Source organism: Leptonychotes weddellii, chromosome 14 (genome assembly GCF_054177405.1).
Source record: "Leptonychotes weddellii isolate Sample4059 chromosome 14, ASM5417740v2, whole genome shotgun sequence".
NCBI classification, from domain to species: Eukaryota; Metazoa; Chordata; class Mammalia; order Carnivora; family Phocidae; genus Leptonychotes; species Leptonychotes weddellii.
In genome coordinates this window covers 76,537,811-76,560,534 of record NC_138382.1, presented here as the reverse complement: position 1 = coordinate 76,560,534, position 22,724 = coordinate 76,537,811, and the positions used below count along the sequence as shown (strand labels likewise).

Sequence of the window (22,724 nt, the reverse complement as noted above, 5' to 3'; positions counted from 1 at the left end):
ATTCGATTTTCCCAACCAGCCCCTCAATGCAAGATGTTACTGCTATTTTATAGACAAGAACACTGAGACCCAGAAGGTTAGATAATGTGTTCAAGGTCACATTAAGTGGTAGAGCTGGGGTTTGAACCAAGATCCAAGAAGCGCCAAAGTCCTCGTCTTTCTGTCACTCTCTTACTGTCCATGAAGAGGTCCCATGGATTCAAAGAAATACAGGAAGCTCCCAGTACAGGCAGGTAACTGGGGGAAATGCATTGAAATGCTTCCAGTTTTCTTTAAAGCTTCTTAAAAGAATGATGGTTTTGATAACATTTAATTTTGGTAGGCAGTGCTTTCTGAATATACTCCTGACTTTCCCGATTCTATTTTCTTCTTTCACACAGCCTCTATCAAATGATTGTTTTGTTGATAAATTTAGTGTGCAGTTGGGACTTATATGTAGATTGTACCTACCCTCAAAGGGAGAGAGGATTTTATAGTTTCCATTCATTCTCATTAAAATCAGAACATTTGCATCTTAACTTTTACATCTTGTTCCAGGAATTTTAAGCAGTCTGATTGTATGGAAGTGGGTCGTATTAATTGCAAATGGGCTAGACATCTGCTCACTAACACGGAATGATTTTTTTTAGCTCTCTTTTGTTTTTATATATGATCTACCAGAACAATTAAGTGAGGGTTGTCGGTGATGCTGTTTCAAGACTAGGATTTTCAGAGACTTACAGTGTAACCATAAAAATAAATTTAATCCCACTTCTTGAACTGGGAGTAATTAAATGTGTTAGAGTTGATAGATTTTTATCCACAGTCTATCCAGGAGCCGTTTTCGATCCTTGGAGCCTCTGTGGGTCTTGTGCACGGGAGTCCAACTCCAGTGGGTTCCAGGCTCTGGGGTACGGGAGAGAGGAGCAGAATTGCTGTCTTGTGTCTGTCTGCAGGGAGCGAACAAGGAAAGGTGTGTGTCTAAGGCTCCAGGCTGCTGGAGGCTGGTTGAATTAGGCAAGTTATTTGTTCCCTGCTAGTAATACAACAGTGGATTTCTTGGAACACTAACTCTTAAGGAAATTTGTATGTGCCATAGATTTAGGAAGTACTAACCGGTTAAATAAAGGTAGAAATAAGGTTCTTTTTGTTAACTTTAAAAATAAAAGTTATTTTGGGGCACCTGGGTGGCTCAGTTGGTTAAGCAACTGCCTTCGGCTCAGGTCATGATCCTCGAGTCCCGGGATCGAGTCCCGCATCGGGCTCCCTGCTAGGCAGGGAGTCTGCTTCTCCCTCTGATCCTCCCCCTCTCATGCTCTCTGTCTCCCATTCTCTCTCTCAGATAAATAAATAAAAAATCTTTAAAAATAAAAAAATAAAAAAATAAAAAATAATAATAATAAATAAATAAAAGTTATTTTACCAGCACAAACGGGTTTAGTCGGGAATAGCAGAGAATTGCAATTCTGGACATGCAAGCTACGGCAAAACCACAGGCAAGTCCAACAAAGAAAGGAAAGGAGCATGACTTTATGGAGAAGGAAGAGGACATTGGGAAGGGATGTCCTGAACCGAAGTCCACTGGAGAAAGGCAGGAGTTCAAGGTGAGGGTGGTTCCTCACTGGCTGAGTTGCTGGGGTCGTGGATTTCTCGTCGGAGAAGCAGCGTCCGTCCTTCCCTGTTCAGTCTGTAGTCATGATTCCCTCCTGTGGCGGGGGCCTCTGCTGGGGTCTCTAAGTGATGGTTCTTCTGCGACTACTGTCGAGTGGTGTGTCCCCCTTCTGGCCTCCCGCCTCTACTTTAGCGGGGTTTCCCTTGACTCCTTTCACTTTCTCGCGGTCCTCTTCAGAACATTGAATATGCCTGCATGCACCATGTATCTTTGAGAGGAGGACAGGCTATATGGAGTTTTCCCAACGTGGTTGACCACGGCCTCCTTTTCATGGAATACACATTGGGAAATGTTGTCTTGGTGAGATCCCCTGGGACTTCTTTTTAACTTAGGAACTGAAGAATCCTGTTGATGCAGTCTTAGTCATATAGCATACTGTCCCGTCTCAGTTCCTCAGGGAGGTTGCCGCAGCCATGTTGCCACCCTGGACCTTTCAGGGCCTGGCTTTCTTCAGAGTTGCAGGTCCCAAGCCAGTGGTGCCACTGGCCTAGTTGGGGGGCAGGAGGGAGTTGGGGTCTCTGTGTACCCATGCATGTCCACATCTGACAAGGAGAAGAAGGTGATAGGTGCGTTAGCATCAGTGATTGGGAAAGGACAAGTAAAATAGGTAAAAGATAAAAAGAGTTCTAGAACGAGTGACATTTTTCCTAAAGTAGTTTCCTGACCCTGATCCAGTGCCTGTTATGTAGAGGGACCCAAGTCAGTATTTGTTGAATGAATAAATTGTTAGGTGCCTTGAGGCTTTTGCAGAAAAGATCTAATGTTGATATACCATCATATTCTGTTTCAGGTTAGTTGCCAAATGTATACAATCTAGAACAGTGTGCCCCTGTTAAAACAATTATTTCTGCAAATAACAGATGTCCTTTTCATACAGAAAGATCTATGTGTACTGCCTTGCCACAGAGCAGATGTTCCTGGGCATTATCATTCTAGGAGTGGGAATGGGTTTTAACCGATTGATCCAGAACCTTTACTTCATCTCTCTTGGAACCAGTGACAGAAAGCTGACAAATGTTAAGAGCTGTCGTCTGCTACCATGGACCCGAGCAAAGCTAGTTGACCCACGAGAGGGGTGAGGCTGCAATTTGAACCCATGGCCTAGACCTCATTCACGTCAGGCATCTGAAGCACCAACATCATGATCGTGGCTATCCAAATCCTTTTCCTGCTGCTCAGCTGTGATGTTTTCCTGTTCAGTCCCTGCCGACTGCCGAATAGGGCTTGTTACCCAAAGGAAGGATCACTTGCTCACCCTTAATATGGGGAAATCATTTAGAGCACTTAATTTGTGTTGACTCTTTATTGGTGCACTATTGCAATTAAGTTAGATTAATGAAAGGTAAATTCCAGTCCATACATGAAAAAAAATCTCTTGTAAAGATCCTAATTATAATTAGTATGTGTGTCTATTTAGCCTCTCATGGCTTAATTGCATCCCATCTTGCTATTTACAAACAGGCATCATTAAAGAATAATGAGCGTGTGAAGAGCATTAATACTAGCAGCAGATGAGGTAACTGGAGGTTGGTGGGGAGAGGAAGGGACGGATGGGAAGTCTGCTGGTTTGCATTATTTCCAGGAAGGAGAGTGCAGAATGACACTCTGAAGCAGTCCTCACGGGGAGGACGGAGCAGACATTGTGCAAGGGAGCAGCTTGTCCCCTGGCTGCAGAGAGTTGGGCCGCTTTTGATTTGTTGCTGCAGTGTCATCTGTATGGGCGAGCCCAGACTCACAGTCATCTTGTGACCTCGGCTGGCGGCGCTCAGATGGAAGCTTCCTTCAGTGCCCCGCTGTGCAGGACACCTGCACCTCACGTCCGCGAGGGCTCCCGAGGATACCCAAAAAGCCATCCCAAGCATGGGACGTTCCACATGGAGCTCAGCGCCAGTCCCTTCAGTAGCCTTTTTTTTTTTTTTCCTAATGTCCAAACGTTAAGATCAGTTGAGAAATCGGTTTCTCCTTCACTGGCGCACCCCAATATCTCATCCAGTTTTAAGTAATTTGCAGTCGTTCCTTGAAGCCACAGAGCAATCTTCCCTTCGTTAGGTGGATGCGTGATCATTTATATTCTCTCCCAGCCTGGCTGAAGGGTGGAAAACCTGAGATTCCAGACGGGACAGCAGTGCGGCAGAAGGAATCCAGTAAAAACAAGACGTTTCGTCGTTTCTTGCAAGACTCTGATTCGGGGCATAAAAGAAATGTTTCTCATTACTAAGAAACAAAGTGTAGACATAGAGGCATAAATCTAAGGCATGGCGTCCTGGTCGCCTAATGCTTGTGGGAGAATAAGACTTCTAAATAGCAGTGCCTCAGTTTCCCCTTATGTTACGGTTATCGTTGCGAACAGTTTTGTGAACGTGTTCTATATAAATGCAAATTGCTACTATTCAAACTGTATTAACACCTTAGATTTCTCCAGGGATTCTGGGTGAGGAGAAGTCCAGGGCTTAATTTTTTTTAAATTGGGTTATAGGAATTCACAGTTTTCAGTACATTTTATGACTTTGTTCAAACAAACTACAGTTTAATTTTAAGCTACCCTAAATAGAGGCCCCCACCCCCCAAAAAAAAAGTTTGTCTTCTAACTCCTGCATGTATTTAAGGACACAGCTAGCTGCGTTATCAAACACAGAAGGACCAGCGGGCTTGTGTGGATGTCTCTTTTGCTGTTGTTAACTTGCAACTGTTCCATTTTCAGCTCTCAGAACTGTGGGACATATTTTCCCATTCATATTAATTGGATTTTAAAGTGACCTTGTCCCTGTATTGATTTGAATTAAAATTTTCTACATCAAGGTCAAGTTGGCACACATCCTATAGTTGAAATATTAAAAAGCCAAGTGCTGCCTAACGGGGTATCGATGGAAGAAGTGGCAATGTATCGGAGCTCCGTGTGCCACACAGGGCTCTGTGGGTACCATTCCAATGCTCGTGGCAAGTGGCAGATCTGCTCTGGGACCATCTTCCTGGACTGGAATCTGCCTCATCAAAGGGATAGTTCCTGTTTCAGTCGGACCTGCCTCTCCAGCGAAGAGCGTCTCTGAGCACTTCAGAGCCCGGATCGTGCCGCGCAGGGGTGTGGGTTAAGATGAGGTTTCAGCTCCTGCGCATTTACGCAGGCTGCCTCGAAAACCAGCGGCTGTTACCCTCACTCATAAGCTTGAATTGTGAATCCTAGTCTCCAGACTGCCCGTCTGACATCTCTCCATTTAGATAGTTCAAAAGTACCTTCAGCTTGACGAAAAAGGAAGTGGTTTTCCCCACTCCCTGGTTTCCCCCTCTTCTTCCTCTTCTCATCTCTATAAATAGCAAAACTGTCGACCTGGTGCTCCCGCCAGAAACCTAGAAGATTCCTTAGCTTCTAGCTCCCTCTCTCTCGCCTCACATCCAGTCTCTAGCAGTTCGTGTCATTTATGTCCTAAATCCATCAGCTTCTCACCGTTTCTACTGGCTTCACCCCTGCTCAGGGTCCCCCCATTTCTCCTCTTGCTCCTTCCATGAAGCAGCCAGGGGCATGTGTTGTAAAAGCACACAGCAAACATGTCATTCCTCTGCTAAAAACCCTACAGTGGCTTCCCATTTCTCCCAGACTCAAAGTGGTAAACTCCTTATCAGAGCTTCAGAGGCTCCTGATGGCCAACCTGGCCTGCCACCAGCCAAGCCAGCACATGCCACCTTCTCACCCGCCCCACTGGCCTTCCACTCCTGGGACACCGGCTCTTCTCCCCCTCAGGCCTTCACACAGGCTTCTCCCCAGCCCAGGCTGCTGTGCCCCAGCACTGTCCACAGACTGGCTTGGCTTCAGCCCAATTCAAACCATCCCCCTGTCCAGCTGTATTGTCTTCACAGCCCCATGCAGTGAAATGGTCTTATGTTTGTTTGCTGTCTGCCCAGACCTGCCCCCTGAAGAATGTCCACTCATGAGACATTGTGTCATTCACTCTCTCTGTAATCCTGGCACATGGTGGGTGAGTGTCTGTCGAATAAATATTTGAGTGAACTGAATGATCTGATCTAAATGTCACTTTTTTCACCCATAGTAATATCTCTTTAAGCCATCCCCCTTTTCTTCGTTTCCTTCAGAATTTCTTGCAAATCATGTTTCTTTATATATGAGTTTGTTGCCTGTTAGCTCTGTGAATGTGTGTTTCTCCATCTCCGTGTACCTGATGCCTAGCCTGCACATTACTACATACTGAGCAGATATTGTTGGGTAGAAGGAGGGAGAGGAGGAACGAAAGTGCACGCCGTTTGTGGTCCAAGGCAGCTCTGGGTTGCAGGGTGCATCTGTCTGTCCTTCTGCATTCCTCCTTCCCCACCCGTTCATTCCTTCCCTCTCTTCCTCCATGGCCTCCTTCTCATGGGGGTGTTGTGCCTTCTTCCCACCTTTCTCTGTCCTCTGCAGACCGAATTCTGGAAGGAGGCGGTTTAATTGGCCCAGCAATGTGGGCAGAGCCTTCTGTTCGAGGCCACCGAATAGGGTCGCCCTCGGACAGGTACCGCCCCCGGGTCTCCCCCAGTGCAGGGGACAACTGCTTCCCTGGTGCAGGTAGGCTCGGTGAGGCAGGACCATTGCACATGGTGGCTTCCTTACCTGTGTGTTCAGTACAGGGGGCGAGTAAAGCGTGCCTGCCATTGAGGATCCTTCTTCAGATCTGGTAGGAGAAACTCGCCATTTTCACTGTGTTCGAGAACACAGCAGTCAGCTTCTCCTTTCGTCAGCTAACCTGAACCCCCCCTGCAGTCACATAAATCTTTCAGGAACTGGGACACCCTGTTTTCATGCAGGCCATGCGTCAGTTCCGCACTCTCCTCTTTCCCAGACAAGCTGTTATTACATAGTTGGAAGATATGTTTTATAAATTAAAGTGAGCTAAGTTTTATTTTGACAATTTGGAGGATTTTTCCTAACACGGCAAGAGAAGCCCAGAGGTAGCTGGAGACCGGTCAGGACAGACAGCCCTTCTCTGTTCACTCTGGTTTTTTTACCTCGTGTGTGAATTTTTGTTACTGTTCTGAGGGGGACCTGAAGGGAGCTGGGGTAAGAAGATTATGAGGAAATTTATGTTTAGCATGTGAAATAAGAAGTTATTTCTCAGGCCATCCTTCTCATGAAACCTTTCGGCGAGACTTGGCAAATGAGTCAGTCTTCTCTGATGTTCCCCTCCAGCCAGGTTAGGTTTGACTTCAGAAGAGAGGGATGGATGGGTTCAGGAGGAGCAGGTGCCCAAATGGTTAACATGGGCACTCCTTTGCAAATGAGTCCAATTCATTCATCAACAGAATAAGCCACCGAATGCAAAATAAACCTCATCTTTTTTTTTTTTTTTTTAAAGATTTTATTTATTTATTTGAGAGAGAGAGAATGAGAGACAGAGAGCACAAGAGGGAGGAAGGTCAGAGGGAGAAGCAGACTCCCTGCCAAGCAGGGAGCCCGATGCGGGACTCGATCCCGGGACTCCAGGATCATGACCTGAGCCGAAGGCAGTCGCTTAACCAACTGAGCCACCCAGGCGCCCCAAAATAAACCTCATCTTATTAGAATGTTTAGTAATTATTAAAAACAATGGCTACCATGTAGCAAGGGCCAGTAGTGACCACCCGTCACCCCAGGCACCTGATAACACCAGCTTTCCAGTTCACATAAAGGTTCCGTTTCAGAGATGAGAAAGCCAGAATTCCCCGTGGGTTGCTTTTCCCAGGGCCACCCTGCTCTCTGTATTTGGCAGGGGCAGAATTTGAACTTGGGTCTCTGGGCTCCATGCTGCTTTTCCCCCGTGACAAAGAGACCAGTGGGAGGAACCCAGCTTGACCTCTGCTGGAGTACCTGCTGTGTTTTAATCACAGTGCTGAGCACTGTCTGTTATCACATGTCTGGTATCATTTCCTCTCACAACAGCCTTATCCTGGGTTTACAGGCAAGAAATTGGGTTCTTAACAGGCCAGGTAACTTGTCCCAGGTCACGCAGCCAGGAAGGGGCAGAGTGAAGACCTTAGCTCAGGTCTCTGTTTCTCCCAGAGTTCATAAACCTAATTCCCATGCCTTCTTGCCTTGCTGGCAAGTTGATTTTCTGACTTGTTGGTAGACAGAATCTAAAGTCGGCTTACCTGCTTCATTTTTCCTGGGCGTTTGTCAAAAGGAAAAATAGAATTCCCGTCTTGGGGCTGTGAGGACTCTGTATCACAAGTCTAGTCCATACGTTGGGGTTGCTTTCTGGTTTCATTTTTCCTTATATTGCATTTCATTGCATTGCATTTATCATCGGAGGTCCATCCCGTTGAATAAAACGAGTGACCTTTGGCATGCAAGAACATCGTCTTATCTCTGACAAACCCTTGCTTTGACCCCTTGGTTTCCAAGTCACATCACCCATTTCCCTTTTACAATTCTGTTGCCGGCCAGCTCTTTGCCTCCTCTTGCAGGCCACTGAAAGATAATGGATCTAAACCTCAGCCTTGCCAGAGTTTCAGCTTCTTGGGGTGGGTCTGTGTCCGTTTCCTTGTAGCTATATCCAGTTTTAGCGTTTTCCTAGAAGGAAACAACAGCCCATTTCCCTCTGTTCCTCTTAGTTGCCAGTCCCCCTTACTGCTGCGGCTTCTGGAAGCCTGCTGTTGAGAGAACAGTTCGCCCACCATGAGTTTCGGGACTACGCATACCTAGCAGCTATGCAGAAGTCAGAGTGCTAAGTTTTGTTTAAAAAAACGTTAAAGGGCACCTGGGTGGCTCAGCTGGTTAAGCCTCTGCCTTCAGCTCAGGTCATGATCCCGGGGTCCTGGGGTCGAGTCCCGCATCGGGCTCCCTGCTCAGCGGGGAGCCTGCTTCTCCCTCTGCCTCTGCCTCTCTCTCTCTCTCTCTCTGTCTATCATGAATAAATAAATGAAATCTTTAAAAAAATAAAAATTAAAAAAAACATTAAAATTAGATGAAACAAGTGCTTTAATAGGGTTGTATAGATGGGATCCGGAGTGTGAGTTTAAAGCCATTTGTGAGGGAAACCAAGGGCCTCATGAAGCAGGGTTTCAAGCCACTTACCAGAGACCCAGAGAAGATGGCGGGGTGGCTGGAGGATTAGATGAAGCAAGGCTCTGCGGTCGCCATTGTTTATGATTCAGAGATACTGTATGGGGTCATGGGCTCAGTGTGGGAAGGGAGAACAGCGAGAGGCATGCTTCTGGCCCTGCACAGAAAAGCAGTGAACTTGGACTCAAATCTTTTGAAACCTCAGCTGCCTTCTATTGAGAATGACAGTAAGACAGCCGCCTGGGCTGCGTCTCCCCGGGTTCTTAGAGGGGGAAGCTGCAGCCTTCTGGGCATGCCCCTGTCCTTGTCCTAAGTCAAGAGGTGAGGCTGCAGTGTGCGGGGGAAGACTCCCAGGAGTCAGGGAAAAGCCTGGGTGGGCACTGGACATTTTTTTCTAGGCCACATCTAAGAACATCTCTTGAAGGAATGTTCCATGAAATACCATTTGTGGAGTGCTCGTCCATACAGGCAGCTCTGCCTTTCTGCTAAATTGGACAGGTGCCAAACCAAGCATTTTCTGATGACGCCAGACGGCTCAGTGAAGGAGAACACTGCCCTCCCCAAAATTCTTCATACGCCGTGAGCCCCACATTGGTGTAGCACTTACATGCCCTGCAGTTAGTTCAGGCAGGTGCCGTATCTGACACTTCTTAACCTCCTCAGGCTTCAAAAATGGGGGAGTTGGGGAAAATGATTTTTAAAGTCCTTTCCAGATCTAAGGTTGTATGATTCTCTGAATCCACGTCCTCACAGGGCTTCACGTGGCACAGACACAGGTATCAGTAAATGCTTACTGAAACCGTTCACTTTATCCTCCTCTTTATTTGGAATTAGTACGAAGAAGACTCTTAATACACTGTACTGAAGAAAAATTGTTTCTGAGCCTCTGTAGAGATGCCTCTCTGCCCCTCCCTCCCTCCCTATCCTTCACCCTCCAAATACACTTTGAGGAACATCACTAAAAATACAGCAGACCCCTTAAGGATGCCTACATATTACACTTTACCTTGTTTATTTACTTTACCATTGGAAAATAACATTCGTAAATGGCCAAATGATTGGCTTCTTTCCCCCCCTCCTTTTTTAACATTCCCCTCCCCTGAAGCAGAGCTCAGCCATGCAGCTTTTGTCTGAATGACAGATACCATGCTACCCCCTTCACTTCCCACATCCGTGCTTTATGCCTGGTCAGGGATGCCATGTCTGGGACTGGCTTCCACATGCAAAAGAGCTTCTGGTCCACTCCCCTCCCGTGTCTCCGGGACACAGATACTGCCCAGTTGCCAAGTGCCTTTCTCCCTGCACCGGCCCCGAGGGAATAAGCTTTTAAGTGATCCGTTTCCCTCACCTTGGAAGCTCATGTGGTCTCTGCCAGCATAGCTAGATCTCAGCTACCAGATTTGTTAAGTTTGTGTTAGACAACAGTTGGTGGCGGAGCGAAACTAAATATTTTTGCTATTATCCTCAACTTTCCTCCCACTTTCCCTTCTTATCTTGTGACTTGCCTTGCCATCGTGAACTGGAAATTCTCTTACTGGGACACAGCTTGGCAGGCGGCCGTTGTGAGACCCGACAGAGACCACCGACGCAGCCCCAGCTGCCCAGAGCCCAGCTAGCCTCACAGGCGACGCGGCAATGACGACCGGCGGGGAGCCCCGCTGGCTTCCTCGGACTCTTCACAGCCTGACATTTGAGCACTCGTGGGGACAGACACAGGAGGAGTAGTGAGTGAGCTCTTTGGAAATGTGCTGCTCAGTAATAGAAGTGTTACCTTGGTAACAGCAAGCCCGCTTCATTACCAGATGGCATTAGCTTTATTTGTGGTATCCCAAGCAGTTGCCAAGAACCAGCCTGTAGCCCCTGTCACTGGGCGTTTCGCCCGGGACTATGGCCGGCACTGGCTACTTTATGGAACGATGTCCACTGGCCAGTTTATGAGGCATTGCCATGTCAGGCTACCAAAACTCCAAAGTCATTACAACCTGGTGCATCCAGTTATGTTCGAAACTAGTGCAATCTGGATATATGAGAATCTGAATCCTTGTAGAGTGACGGGAGGGCTGGAAAGAACATTAGAGAATGTGCATTAAGCTCCATCTCGATGAAGCTTGAAAGGCTCGTGTGGCCCTTTCCACCACGCCATGCTCAAGAGGAACAGGCTAGCAGCCTTCTGTTTTGTCGCAGCCACGTTTCACATGGATCAACTCAACTGATTTCCTCACGGGCCCCTCCACATTTCGCAGCTGAGTAAACAGGCGTGAGAGGTGGTTTGACTTGCCCTCAGTCACACGGCCCAGTGGCAGATGTGGGACTGAAGCCCAGTGCACTTGACCTGCACACTAAATTGGCCTCTTTTTTGTGTCAGCAAAGTGTGTCTAGATCAGCCCACAGGACGGCTTCATTCATGTCTTCCCCTGAACTGCCCTGACTTTCAGGCTTGCAGACTTCCCACTCAGCAGTCGGTCATGGAAGGCACATTTTTGTTCATACCTCAGGGCCCAGCAGCACTGTCATCCACTCTCTACAACTCCCTTTAGCCCCAGATACCACAACAGAAGGGAAAATTAACTTCAGTGGCAAGTTCACTGAACTGGTTCCAGCTTTGATGTTAAGTGACTTCAAATGATTTCACTTCCGCCAAATCCAGACTGGGCTTGGGCCGAAGAGCAGCAGTTACCGCTGGGAACGTATCCCACGCCGGCCTGTCCCTCACCCTTGCTCGGTGCATTGTCTTGCTGACCCCTCACAGTCACTCTGAGGTGGAGCTATCGTGATCTCCGCTGGGTGAGAGGAAGCCGACGTTCAGAGAAGGTAGATGACCAGTAAAGCTTTCCAGCAGCAGAGCTGAGACCTGACTCCAAGTGCATCTGATTCCAGAGCCTCATGGTGTCAGGCTTCAAAGTTGTGTACGTAGTTTTGTTATGACGGTGTTAAAAATTCAGAAAGCCATAAGCCTATGTGTATTCCACCTAAATGAGCACCGGGGTCCTTTCTGGGTTTCTAAAAAATAAGAATGGACAAACTTGGGCGCCTGGGTCAGGCTCAGTCAGTTAAATGTCTGCCTTTAGCTCAGGTCATGATCCCAGGATCCTGGGATCAAGCCCCGCATTGGGCTTCCCTTCAGCAAGGAGCCTGCTTCTCCCTCCCCCCTCCCTCTGCCTGCTGAGTGCGCTCGCTGTCTCTCTCTGTCAAATAAATAAATAAAATCTTTAAAAAAAAAAAAGAATGAACAAACTTCATAGAGTTTCCCAATTTGAGAGATAATGGAGTTGTCCAGAAACTGCTGCAGGCTAGTAGGGGCACAAGCCGTGGGGATGCTCACTGAGGGGGAAGGTGGAAAGGAGGATACAGACCTAATTTATATTCATAAAATGAAAAACAAAAATTTTAACCTTTCAAAAGTCTTTGCCCCTCTTGCCCTGGCCATTGTCCTGAAATGCCGTTTCCCACTGAAAAGAGCCAGGGCTGTGGAGGAGATGGCTGACTTGTGACCTTGGGCAGGAATTGTACCAGACAACCTGGACTGTCCTGTACCAGATAACAAGGGAGCCGTCACAGAGACTAGACTGTGTCAAAAGGACCCAACCAAGGAGATGCCCATGGGCCACAGGGCAATGTGAGCATCAGGGAGAACATAAGACTAATAATTATATCAGGTACAAATACATCAAATGTGTTGAAATCCATGCGTTTATAATAATGGTGGGTAGAAAACTAAGCCGTCTGCATTGGAAGGAAATTAGTGAACCGATGCATTGTTTTGAAGACTGGTAAATAAAGGGAAAGAATGGAGCATTTATCCTGCCTCTCCTGTGTGATAACCTCAATCACTGAGTAGCCAAATAGTAGATGGGGGTAAGTTTTTTTTTTTTATAAAAGTGCCCCAGCTAATAAACAGAGATGGAACGATCACATTGGCATGTGGCCGGCTGAAGCCCCTGGTGAATTAGTGGGTCAGCAGCTGCCAGCGCCACCTGCTGAGACACCCAAGCTCGCTCACCTTCCGTTGGTAGACCATAACACCACCCGTGAACTCATCGTGCCAAAACACCTCAAGCCTGAATCTCCTCTCATGCCAACCTACAGGAAGTACAAAGTAAGGAGGAACATGTGAAGTACACCATGGGGACGCCATCAGCGAAATCCAGACTGCAGAAAACGCTGTAGAAAAAAATGACCCAGTTTCTTCAACAAATAAAATGGGGGGTGGGAGTAGAGATGGGGCGCCTTTAGTTTAGGAGAGCCTCATGAGACATGTCAGCCAATCACATTGTGTGGGCTAGATTCGGATCTTGGCACAAGCAGACTTTTAAAAGTGGCATTTACGAAACTGTTGGAAATTAGAACCCTGACCACTTGAGTTTTGATAACACTGAAGAATTCTTGTTGCTTGAGATGTGGGATGGCATCGTAGTCTTGCATTTTTTTGTTTTGAGAGTCCTTTTAGAGACACAGAAGGATATGTTTACAGATGAAATGATGGTACTATGGCTGTTACTTGTTTCGATGTAACACAGGAAGGGAAAAGGAGGTGGGGGTGGAGGTGAAACAGGATTTGCCAAGAGCTGTAGTTGTTGAAGTTTGGGGCGGGGGTCTGTGGAGGTTCCGGTTTCGCTTACTTTTGTGTATGTGTTTAAATATTTCATGATCAGGTTAGGGGCACCTGGGTGGCTCAGTCGGTTAAGTGTCCAACTCCTGATTTCCACTCAAGTCATGATCTCAGGGATGTGGGATCAAGCCCGCATTCGGCTCCACGCTCAGCGGAGAGTCTGCTTGAAGATTCTCTTCCTCTGCTGCTCCCCCCCACTCAAACGCACACACTGTCTCTCTCTAGAATAAATAAATCTTTTTAAAAATTTTATAGATAAATAAATGGGTTAAAGAAATTAACTAAATCGCTCCTTCCGGGAGGGGATGGATTTTACTTTGTTTCGATTTAATGTACTACCTGTTACTGACAAGAGAGAAGTGAAATAGGTACTTTTGTACCTTTGTAGCTGGCATAAATAACCCTTATGGCTTGCGCTGGCAGATTGCATCAGAAGACTTTAAATATTTGTACTGTTGGCCCCAGTAATTACAGTTGTACAAATCTATCTTCAGGAAATAATCCCAAGCACAGCAAAAGCTTGGTGAACAGAAGTGCACATTGTAGGCATTATTTATATTAGGGAAAACTTGGAAGCAACTCATGTCCAGCAATAGGAGAATAGTTAAAGAAATTATAAATATATTCACTCAGTAGAGTGCCAGGCAGCACATACTGCCACTTTTGAAGACTGCACAGCAATAAAGAACAATGCTTACGTCATAATTTTAAATAAAAATTTGATTTGAAGTTAAGTATATAGTTTCGGTTGTAACCATGTTAAAAATTCAGAAACAGTAGATCTTTTTCCCCCCAGTTTTATTACAGAGTAATTGATTTACACCACTGTATAGGTTTAAGGTGAAGAGCACAGTGGTTTGTTGTGAAATGATGACCACAGTAGGTTCAGCCAACATCCATCTTCTCCTATAGATTCTGTAGGAAGAAGAGAAAAGGAAAAAAAAATTCCTCCTTGTCACGGGACCTTGTAGGATTTACTCTGCACACAACTTTCCTCACACCTGCAGCAGAGCTGTGGTCAGCTTCTGCGCATCAAATCCCCAGGACGCATTTCTCTCGTAACGACATTTGGGCCTTTTGGCCCCCTTCTTCCTGCCCTACCCTCCGCCTCTGGTAACACAAAGTCTGACCTCTTTTTCTATGAAATCCATAAATCTTTGATAGTAAAAAGATTGAAAGGAAATCCCCCTGAAATATTAAATATTAATGTTTTCAAAGGGCAGACTGTGATAATTTCCTCCCTTTTTACCCTAATTTTAGGTTTTTCTATAACAAGCATATTTATTAGCTAAGTTTTTAGTATTCGTTAGCTTTAAAATACCAAAATTCACTTTTAAAAAGAACAAAGATTAAATATAAAATTTCTAGTATCTTTCTGAATTCCATCTTAAAATACTTGAGAAATGACAAAGGCAATTTATTGGTTCAAGTCAGCTAGACTTTGGTTTTTTAAGGAAATAATAGCTTAGTTATCTCTGCTTATTAGCAAAGAGAGTTAAAATGGGCAGTTGAAAATGGTGGCCCTTTTGGAGACGGCATGTTGGACCTCCACTGCAGCCCAATGAGAGGCTATATTAATTTCAGTGTTTATAATTACAAAACTGTGAACTTGGTTCTTTTCCTCTCTCTCTCCCTTCCTTCCCATAGACTGCATGTGAACTAGAGAGAGTTGGGGCTCCTACCTCGGTGGTTTATTGACATCCTTATCTAGTGATTTCCAGTAATCCAAGAGGTGGCCCATTAAATGTTACATGGTATAGCAATATTTGAAAGTACTATACAGAAATGAGATGTTTTTATTAACATTCTCTTAAATGTAAATAATAGTATCATCTCTTTTTCTTACCCTGTTTATAATTCTGGACCATTTTAGGCATGCAAAAAGAGAGATCCTCTCAGCACTTAGAAGTTATTGAAGGAACCAGGGACGCCTGGGTGGCTCAGTCATTAAGCGTCTGCCTTCAGCTCAGGTCATGATCCAGGGTCCTGGGATCAAGCCCCACATCGGGCTCCCTGTTCTGCGGGAAGCCTGCTTCTCCCTCTCCCACTCCCCCTTCTTGTGTTCCCCCTCTCGCTGTGTCTCTCTCTGTCAAATAAATAAAATCTTTAAAAAAAAGAAGAAGTTATTGAAGGAACCAGATACTAGGAATGTTTGCTCATATCCAGGACTAATCAAGGAAAGAGGAGGGTTGTTGCTGGGGACAGTCGGACAGCAGAGAACGGGGAAGTGAGGAGAGGGTGCTTGAAGGTGGCATCAACAGCAACAGAGTATATATTGGATCACAGGATTAGGATTGGGGCAGGGGCTCTTTTCAGCCCATTCTTTGATATTGGAGCCTTGTCAAACAAGCCGGACTGTGGGCCCTGCCTGGGTCCTGTTCCGAGTCTGCCTCCAGAGTCTCATCTGGGAAATGAACAGAAGAGGTGTAGCAAAGTATCAGGAGTTACATGAGCCCCTAAAAGAAAGGAAGGTGCTGTTTCTATTCTTAGTGCTGAGCCTGTTCCAGCAAGCACAGCAGGTTACTTTTTCCTGGGCATTATATGAAGCTGCACTTTTTTTTTTTTTAGGTGTGTGGGTTTTTGTTTTTTGTGTTTTTTGTTTTTGTTTTTAATCCATAATACATGCTTAGGTTCTAAGAGAGTAAAAGCACTTAATGTATTTCCAGGATCGTGTTCCTTTTTGGAGATAAAATTCAGCTACTTTCCATTTACCTTCAGAACTTACTTGGTATTGCTTCTCTACTTACACTGAGCTATTATAAATAGATAGTTCAGCCGGGTGGGTGTTTGGTGCCTGCCTTTAATCTCTCTGCTGTATTCTTCTACATATTCCATGGGTGTACGTAGGGCCATGAAATAATAGGAAAACAAATGTGCTTACCAAATCCTAGGATGCCAGAATCCTAGGATAGCCTTTGAAAAAGATCATCTTAAGACAGAAAAAATAGGGCGCCTGGGTGGCTCAGTCGTTAAGCGTCTGCCCTCAGCTCAGGTCATGATCCCAGGGTCCTGGGATCGAGTCCCACATCGGGCTCCCTGTTCGGCGGGAACCTGCTTCTCCCTCTCCCACTCCCCCTGCTTGTGTTCCTGCTCTCGCTGTCTCTCTGTCTAATAAATAAATAAAATCTTAAAAAAAAAAAATAAAAGGAAATTTTACTTTATCCAGCAGATATTAAACATATGGAACTTATCCTGAGATTTATGAGCCAAAAATATAAATAAATTCAGTGGAGATTGCAGGAGGGCCTTGTTTAGAGCTTGTTCCTGAACACTTTAGGATGCCTTCCCTTGGAGGGCCCTCCCATGCATCTCTCAGCAACAAGAGGGAGAGGTGATCCTTTCTTCTTCACAGAGTCTTGCCCAGCCTCATGCATTTGTATGTTTGAGTGTAAGCTTTCATGTTTGCATGCATGTGTTTTGACAGGTGACCTTGGGAAAGGTGTTGAAAGTGATTGTCGTCATGCGGAGCCTATTCATTGATCGAACAATAGTAAGGGGATATAGTGAAAATGTCTACACAGAAGATGGCAAGGTAAGCATTCTGGAGTCTTTTGCTTCGTTTTCCTTTATTTTCTGTGTCCCAGAACAAACGTAGTAGAGTCCCAGTTGAATGACATTAAACACTAGCAGTCATAGCTGAAATGATCAACAGGCATGGTTTATCAGTATGAAGATGAACGTTTTACAGAAGAACATTTCTCTCTCTCTCCCCTTGCATTTTTCATCAAGCTTCTGCTTTTTCCTTTAAGCCTGATGCCCTTAGTTGAATTTCTAATTTATCACCTTAGACCTCAGTTGCCTCATTAAATGTGTCTTCTGAGGAAATGGATTTCTTTCTTTCTTTTTTTTTTCCCGCCCTGTAGTACAGCACATCAATAGCCCAGGGTTTGGCATTTTCAGCATTTTGCTTTTCCTAGAACCATGAGGAAAATTCGAGTTACTTTGACACACAACCTGCTCAGGATCTTTTCCTATGAAACTAACAAGGAGCCCTGGGGAAGTGGCTTATCCTCAGTAGTACATACTGAACACTGCAGTTGAAAAAAGAGAAGTTCTTTCCATGGTGATTTGTCTCATAGAAAGTTCACCCGTGTGAACCCCTAATTTCTCTTGACTGCACACTGTCCATATGGCTCTATGGAGAGCATCAGAGGATGTTAATGGGAGCTGACAGCCTTCATATTTGTTGGCTTCCAGAGTGTAATGAGCGCTTCGCCTGAGATACCCACCTGGATGCACCCCGGCCACTTCGTGCACCAAGCCTCTGTCTGCCCCTCTCTCCTGAGCTTTCCCTTCTCTTCATGAAGCCCATTACAATTTTTAAAGTTTGCTATAGTTCTAGCACTCACCACCCAAAAGCCACATTATAATGAGGATAGAACATTCTTCAAAAAAAGGTGACAGATGTAGCTTAGCACATAACAGTGTGCTACGTAAGAGCTGTGACCCACAAAGTGATGAGATTTGTGTTTTGAACAAGTAACCCAGCATCTCCACATCCCACACAAGTGTTGTCAACGAGGGAAGCTACTCTTACTTCAGGGACTCTGCCAAGTTCTCGTAGATCTCCCCATTGAAAGCAGAGTGTTCCTCAAGGGGAGATTTCTGTTTTCTTTTTGGAAAAACCAAAGTGTCTTTAGAGCAGCTGTGGAGAATAAAGCACGTCACTGGGGCAGTCTGGTCTTCGTGTGAATGATTTGTGAACCCTGGCGGCCCCTCTCATGAGCAGCTCCAGACAAGTGAGCAACAGCAGAAACACCCCCAGCCAGGAGCCCATGCCTCACTGGCCCGGCCGTTTAGAGGTGTGGTTCTTGTCGCCTTTGTTCGAGGTTCACAACTCCTCAGTCACACCTGGTATGAATCACAGGCCTTGCCCTCCAGAGACCCACAGGTGCACTGGGGAGAGAAGGCTGGAAACATAGAAAGCTAAGCAACAGTAGAGACCGTGTGACAAGAGGTACAAACTTGGGAGAAGGAGGAAGCATTCTCTGAAGTTAGATTCTAAGGAGTGAGGGTTTACCTACTTTGCATGATCTCTTTAACTTTGTATTTGCCCCACACGGAAGTGTCCTAACTAAGACCTGTAAAGCAAAGCACTTAGCACTTTGCCACCTAGTTACCCACTCAGTAAATAACGAATACTATTTTTATTCTGCACTTAAAACAAGGGATTTAGAAAATTGTCACATATGTATGCTTCTAGGATTTCTCTCTGGTTACTCCCCCTCAGGTGCTTCCAACCAACCCCACCCCCACGCCCCCACCCCATACCGTGGTTTCATGTGTCAGCCCACAGAGATCACTCCTGATCTGTGTCTAGGTGGCACCTCTCCCCACCCGGTGCTCCACCTCACCTTCAGCCCGCCCAAAACTCCGCTCACCATCTTCCTCCTGAAACTCAGTTTCCCTCTGCTGTTCCTCATCTGGGGTAACTGTACTACCACCTAATTGCTCAAACTGTCCTTCCCCTCCCCCAAATCTAGTCTGTCAGTGGGTTCTGGTGATTCTCCCGCTTACATCTCTCCCAAGTTGGGCTCCTCCTGTCCGTCTCCCCTTCTTCCAGGTTCTCCTTATTTCTCAATGGACAAGTGCACTGGCCACCTCATGCCTCGCCTCCAGTGTTATTTCCCTCCCACAGTCTGTCCTTCACTTGGCTTCCAGAGCGGTCTTCCCAAAATACACATGCAAGCGTCTGATTTCCTGCTTTCACCATCCCCTGTTGCCCAAAACATGCAAGAAAGTAGAATATTAATAGGTATTAGACACAAAGCGGTCCATGGTCAAAATGTCTGAGAAACACAGGATTAGAGAAGGTTCAGTAGGTTTCTTTACTATAGAAATTCTTGGAAACTTTAGTTTGCTTAGTGTCCTGTGAATTTCCTCAGAGGAGCGTATAGTGTGCGGTATTTTCCTAACTTATTTGAACCCCAAATTCATTATTTCTTCCTTTCCTCTCAGTATATTGTGACACTGGCATTTCTCAGAACATGCTTCTGAAAACCCTGGCTTCTAAAATAAAATCCAGACTCCTTAGCAACACATAGAAATGCAGGTGATCTGGCCCCTGCCTTCCTTTCTGACCTCAGCTGACGTCATTCTGTGAGCACGTTTTGTCTTACTCTCCAGCCTTTTGTGCTGTTTGTGGCTCCCACAACTCTCTCACTCACGTGCACCCTCGGTGCCCTCGGCCTGAGATGCTTTGTCCTCCTCGTCCACCTGACACACTCAACTCTTCCCTTCATCCTGGCTTACTGCCATCCTCTTTCTCATCCTGTCCCCGGTTCCCCAGGGGTCTCTTACACGAGCACGGACTCGAGCTGGCAGGCCTGGGTTTGCGTCTGTTTGTGGCACAAATTAGCCTCCTCCTGAATACATCCATAGCATTTTGACCCATCTTTTTCTAGAACTAGAATTAGTATGTCATGGTTATTTGTTTACATGTCCATCTTGAAATTAATAAAAACACTAAGAGTACTCCGTATGTTGGCCTGGTAGGCGTCATGCTAAGCAAACTTTGCCCACAGTGGTCATCGGGTCCCAGGTTCTGCTTAAATTAGAATCGTTCTCCAGAGAAGGCAACTGAGACCTAGAATGTACAGTGACTTGCCTGCAGTCACACCCCACTAGGCCTCAGACCTCCATCTACCAGGAGCACCTCAAGGGCCCAGACCCTGTCCTGTGACGCTGTCCCAAGGAGATGCCGCAGGTGCCTGGAGTGCTGGAGAAGCTCGGCGCTGTGTGGGAGGGGACAGTGGAGAAGCCTGCTTTGGATGTGCCAGTGCTTTAGCTGGAATGGAAGAGCGGAGAACGAAACACCAGAGACGAAGACCAAAAGAAGCAGCCGAGAGTGTAGTTATAAGTGCAGAAAATGAAGGAGACACATACTCATGTGCACACGGCGCGCATCTTCCTAATGAGAGATTAGCGTGGGTTCTCTCTCTGTTCATCAGAAAGAAAATGAGTGTGTGTCTGGGAACCTGAATTCTGCTATGATTCATATCACAAATGTGGTACAGGAGGCCTCTTGCTACATTTTACAGCTGCACACATTGGCCCAAGTGGTCAGCAGGGACCCTAAAACAGGGAAGAGCAAGATTGAGAGACCAAGGCGTTTGTTGTGTTAAAGGCACATGAACCGCACTTGGCAGAGGAGCTCTCTAAACGACCGCTCTGCCCAGAATCGAATCCTAGCCAATTTGATTAGCACCTTCTTTTTTTCAGAGCACTTTACAAAACCATGCAGACATTATTAGTATTCTATTTTGAGTACCGATGCTGGTATATGTGAATTTATATATAGTTATACACACGTAAGCCTTAGTGTAATTAACGTGCTGAAATGTCTAGCACATCCCAAACAAAATGAACCTTTGGAAGGAGGCACTGGAGCTTGAGGTGTGGTCCTCAAGAGCAGATTGCTGCTTGCAGTTCTGCTGTTCCGGACATGCAGGTCTGCATTGGCCAAGCCAGTGCCTGAGCACTTGCCTGGGGGTGATTTGCTGCAGTCTGAGAGCTCAAGCCACTGATACGGCGGGCGCGGCTTGGAAAGCCGTGGGCTTGCTGGGGGCTGAACCCAAAGCAGCCAACACCTCCGGAAAGGTTTAATTATCCCTGTTGCTACAGTAGTGGCCCAGCGCCCCCTCCACCACCCCGCACCCTGATTTCCAGACCTGGCAGGTTTTTTTCCCATCAGAATCCCAGCAAGGCTGTCACTTTGCACTTTGCAGGAACCGCCACCACTGCCACGCTCATCGTCTGCCTCTTTACCTGGGATGCATTTTTTTTTTTTAATTTATTTGCGAGAGAGAGAATGAGAGACAGAGAGCACGAGAGGGAGGAGGGTCAGAGGGAGAAGCAGACTCCCTGCCGAGCAGGGAGCCCGATGCGGGACTCGATCCCGGGACTCCAGGATCATGACCTGAGCCGAAGGCAGTCGCTTAACCAACTGAGCCACCCAGGCGCCCTGGGATGCATATTTTTGAGACCAAGCTCCAGTAGACTAATTCCTCTAATAAAATGTAAAAATGCTTTTAAAACTTACCAACCCGCTATTCACTGTAACCAGGGAGGCGCAGAGAGCCATGACTCAGCATGTTAAAAGGCAGATTTAAGTCGAATACCTGGCCATTGTCCTGATTTTATACCCACCAGACTTAACTGAAAAAATATAAGTGTCTCGGTTGAATTTATCTTATTAAGGGATTTAGGTTATGTTAATGCTATAGCTTCATTAATTACCCCATATCAATAAAAAAGGCAGCTTTTAGCCTCCTAGCGAAAGAGAGGAAAAGAAATAGTGGTATCAAAGGGAACCTTCAAAGACAGCCAGAGCTGTCTCCAGGGTAATTTCTGATCCCCGCATTCTTCCCACTTCAAAGTTGGATGTATGTGTGTGTGTGTGGGGGTCGAGGGGGATGGGGAAGCTTGAATCTGATTTCTCTAATAAGTGTTGGCATCAGCCCCGTTTGATATTAGATGCAGGGAACATTTTGATTTGTTATAGCCTTTGAAATTGTTCAGACGACCTTCAGAAAAATGTTCTCTTGTTATTTATGGGGGAAGGGGGAAAAGCTGGGGAAGGGGCCTCCGGTTAAATTCGCATGCGGACGGTGCCCGGAGTTGTGCTTTTCAGCAGTTTCTAGTAATAGATGTCTGTCCTGATCGAAAGTGAAAAGTTGAAGAACAGCAGACCCGTAACACTAGTTCTTTGGTGAGACTTGTTCACTTCCTGATTCTCTGGGGAGGACTGGGCACATTAAGAAGGTGACCAGGTAGAAGTTTATGGTTTTGAAAACTTGGGGAATCATGGAGAAGTGTCCGACCATTACTGGTTTACGGCCCTCTGCCCCTGCTGACGCATCACCTGTTGACCTTGCAAGGTGAAGATGCTAATAAATCAAAGCTTTAAAAGTTGAAGACCCTTGTGAGGCTTATGAGTTTTATTTGGAATTGTCAATTTTAGATAATTTATGGTACCTTGTACTATTTTTTGAAATGAAGAATTCGTAACTTTCTGAGAAGCTGCCAGGATTTTCACTGGCTGCTAAGCGAATTTCAGTGGTGATGATTGTCACATGAGCGGGCCTCAAAGCAGATTTGTCATGTTGAACTTCTACAAGAGTGCTGCCCCCCGCAACAGCTGCTACCACTTGCGGGGGGCTCGCAGTCAGCCCTCCTGAATTCTAGCTGAAAGGCGGTCTTCCTCCCAGGTTGAGAGCTGGGCCTCTGGAGACAGAGCTGGTTTTGGATTTTCTACCACATGCTCATTGTGTGATGTTGGACAGGTTACTTAACTTCTCTGAGCCTCGATGTCCTCTTCTGGGAGGTGGGGATGGTTTCATCATCCTCGTCCAGATCTCTGGGAGGATTCCGAAAGCTAACACAGCTCCGTGTCCTTGGGCTCTGTGCTCAGAGTGGAGGCTGCTTGTCCTTCTCCCTCT

The 22,724-nt window shown here is 46.2% G+C and overlaps 1 protein-coding gene across 5 annotated transcripts in view; it reads left to right on the top strand.

Annotated features, from left to right (window-relative positions):
- The window catches only part of MED27 (mediator complex subunit 27), a 183,648-nt gene that overhangs the window by 136,053 nt on the left and 24,871 nt on the right, over positions 1 to 22,724 (top strand). For 3 of the 5 annotated variants that reach the window (XM_081803831.1, XM_081803828.1, XM_081803829.1), the window contains one exon: positions 16,709 to 16,816. The exons of the other annotated variants lie outside the window; for them this stretch is intronic. In XM_081803831.1, the coding sequence (XP_081659957.1) occupies positions 16,709 to 16,816 (108 nt within the window). The remainder of the gene's footprint in view (positions 1 to 16,708; positions 16,817 to 22,724) is intronic. 5 annotated transcript variants of the gene reach the window in all.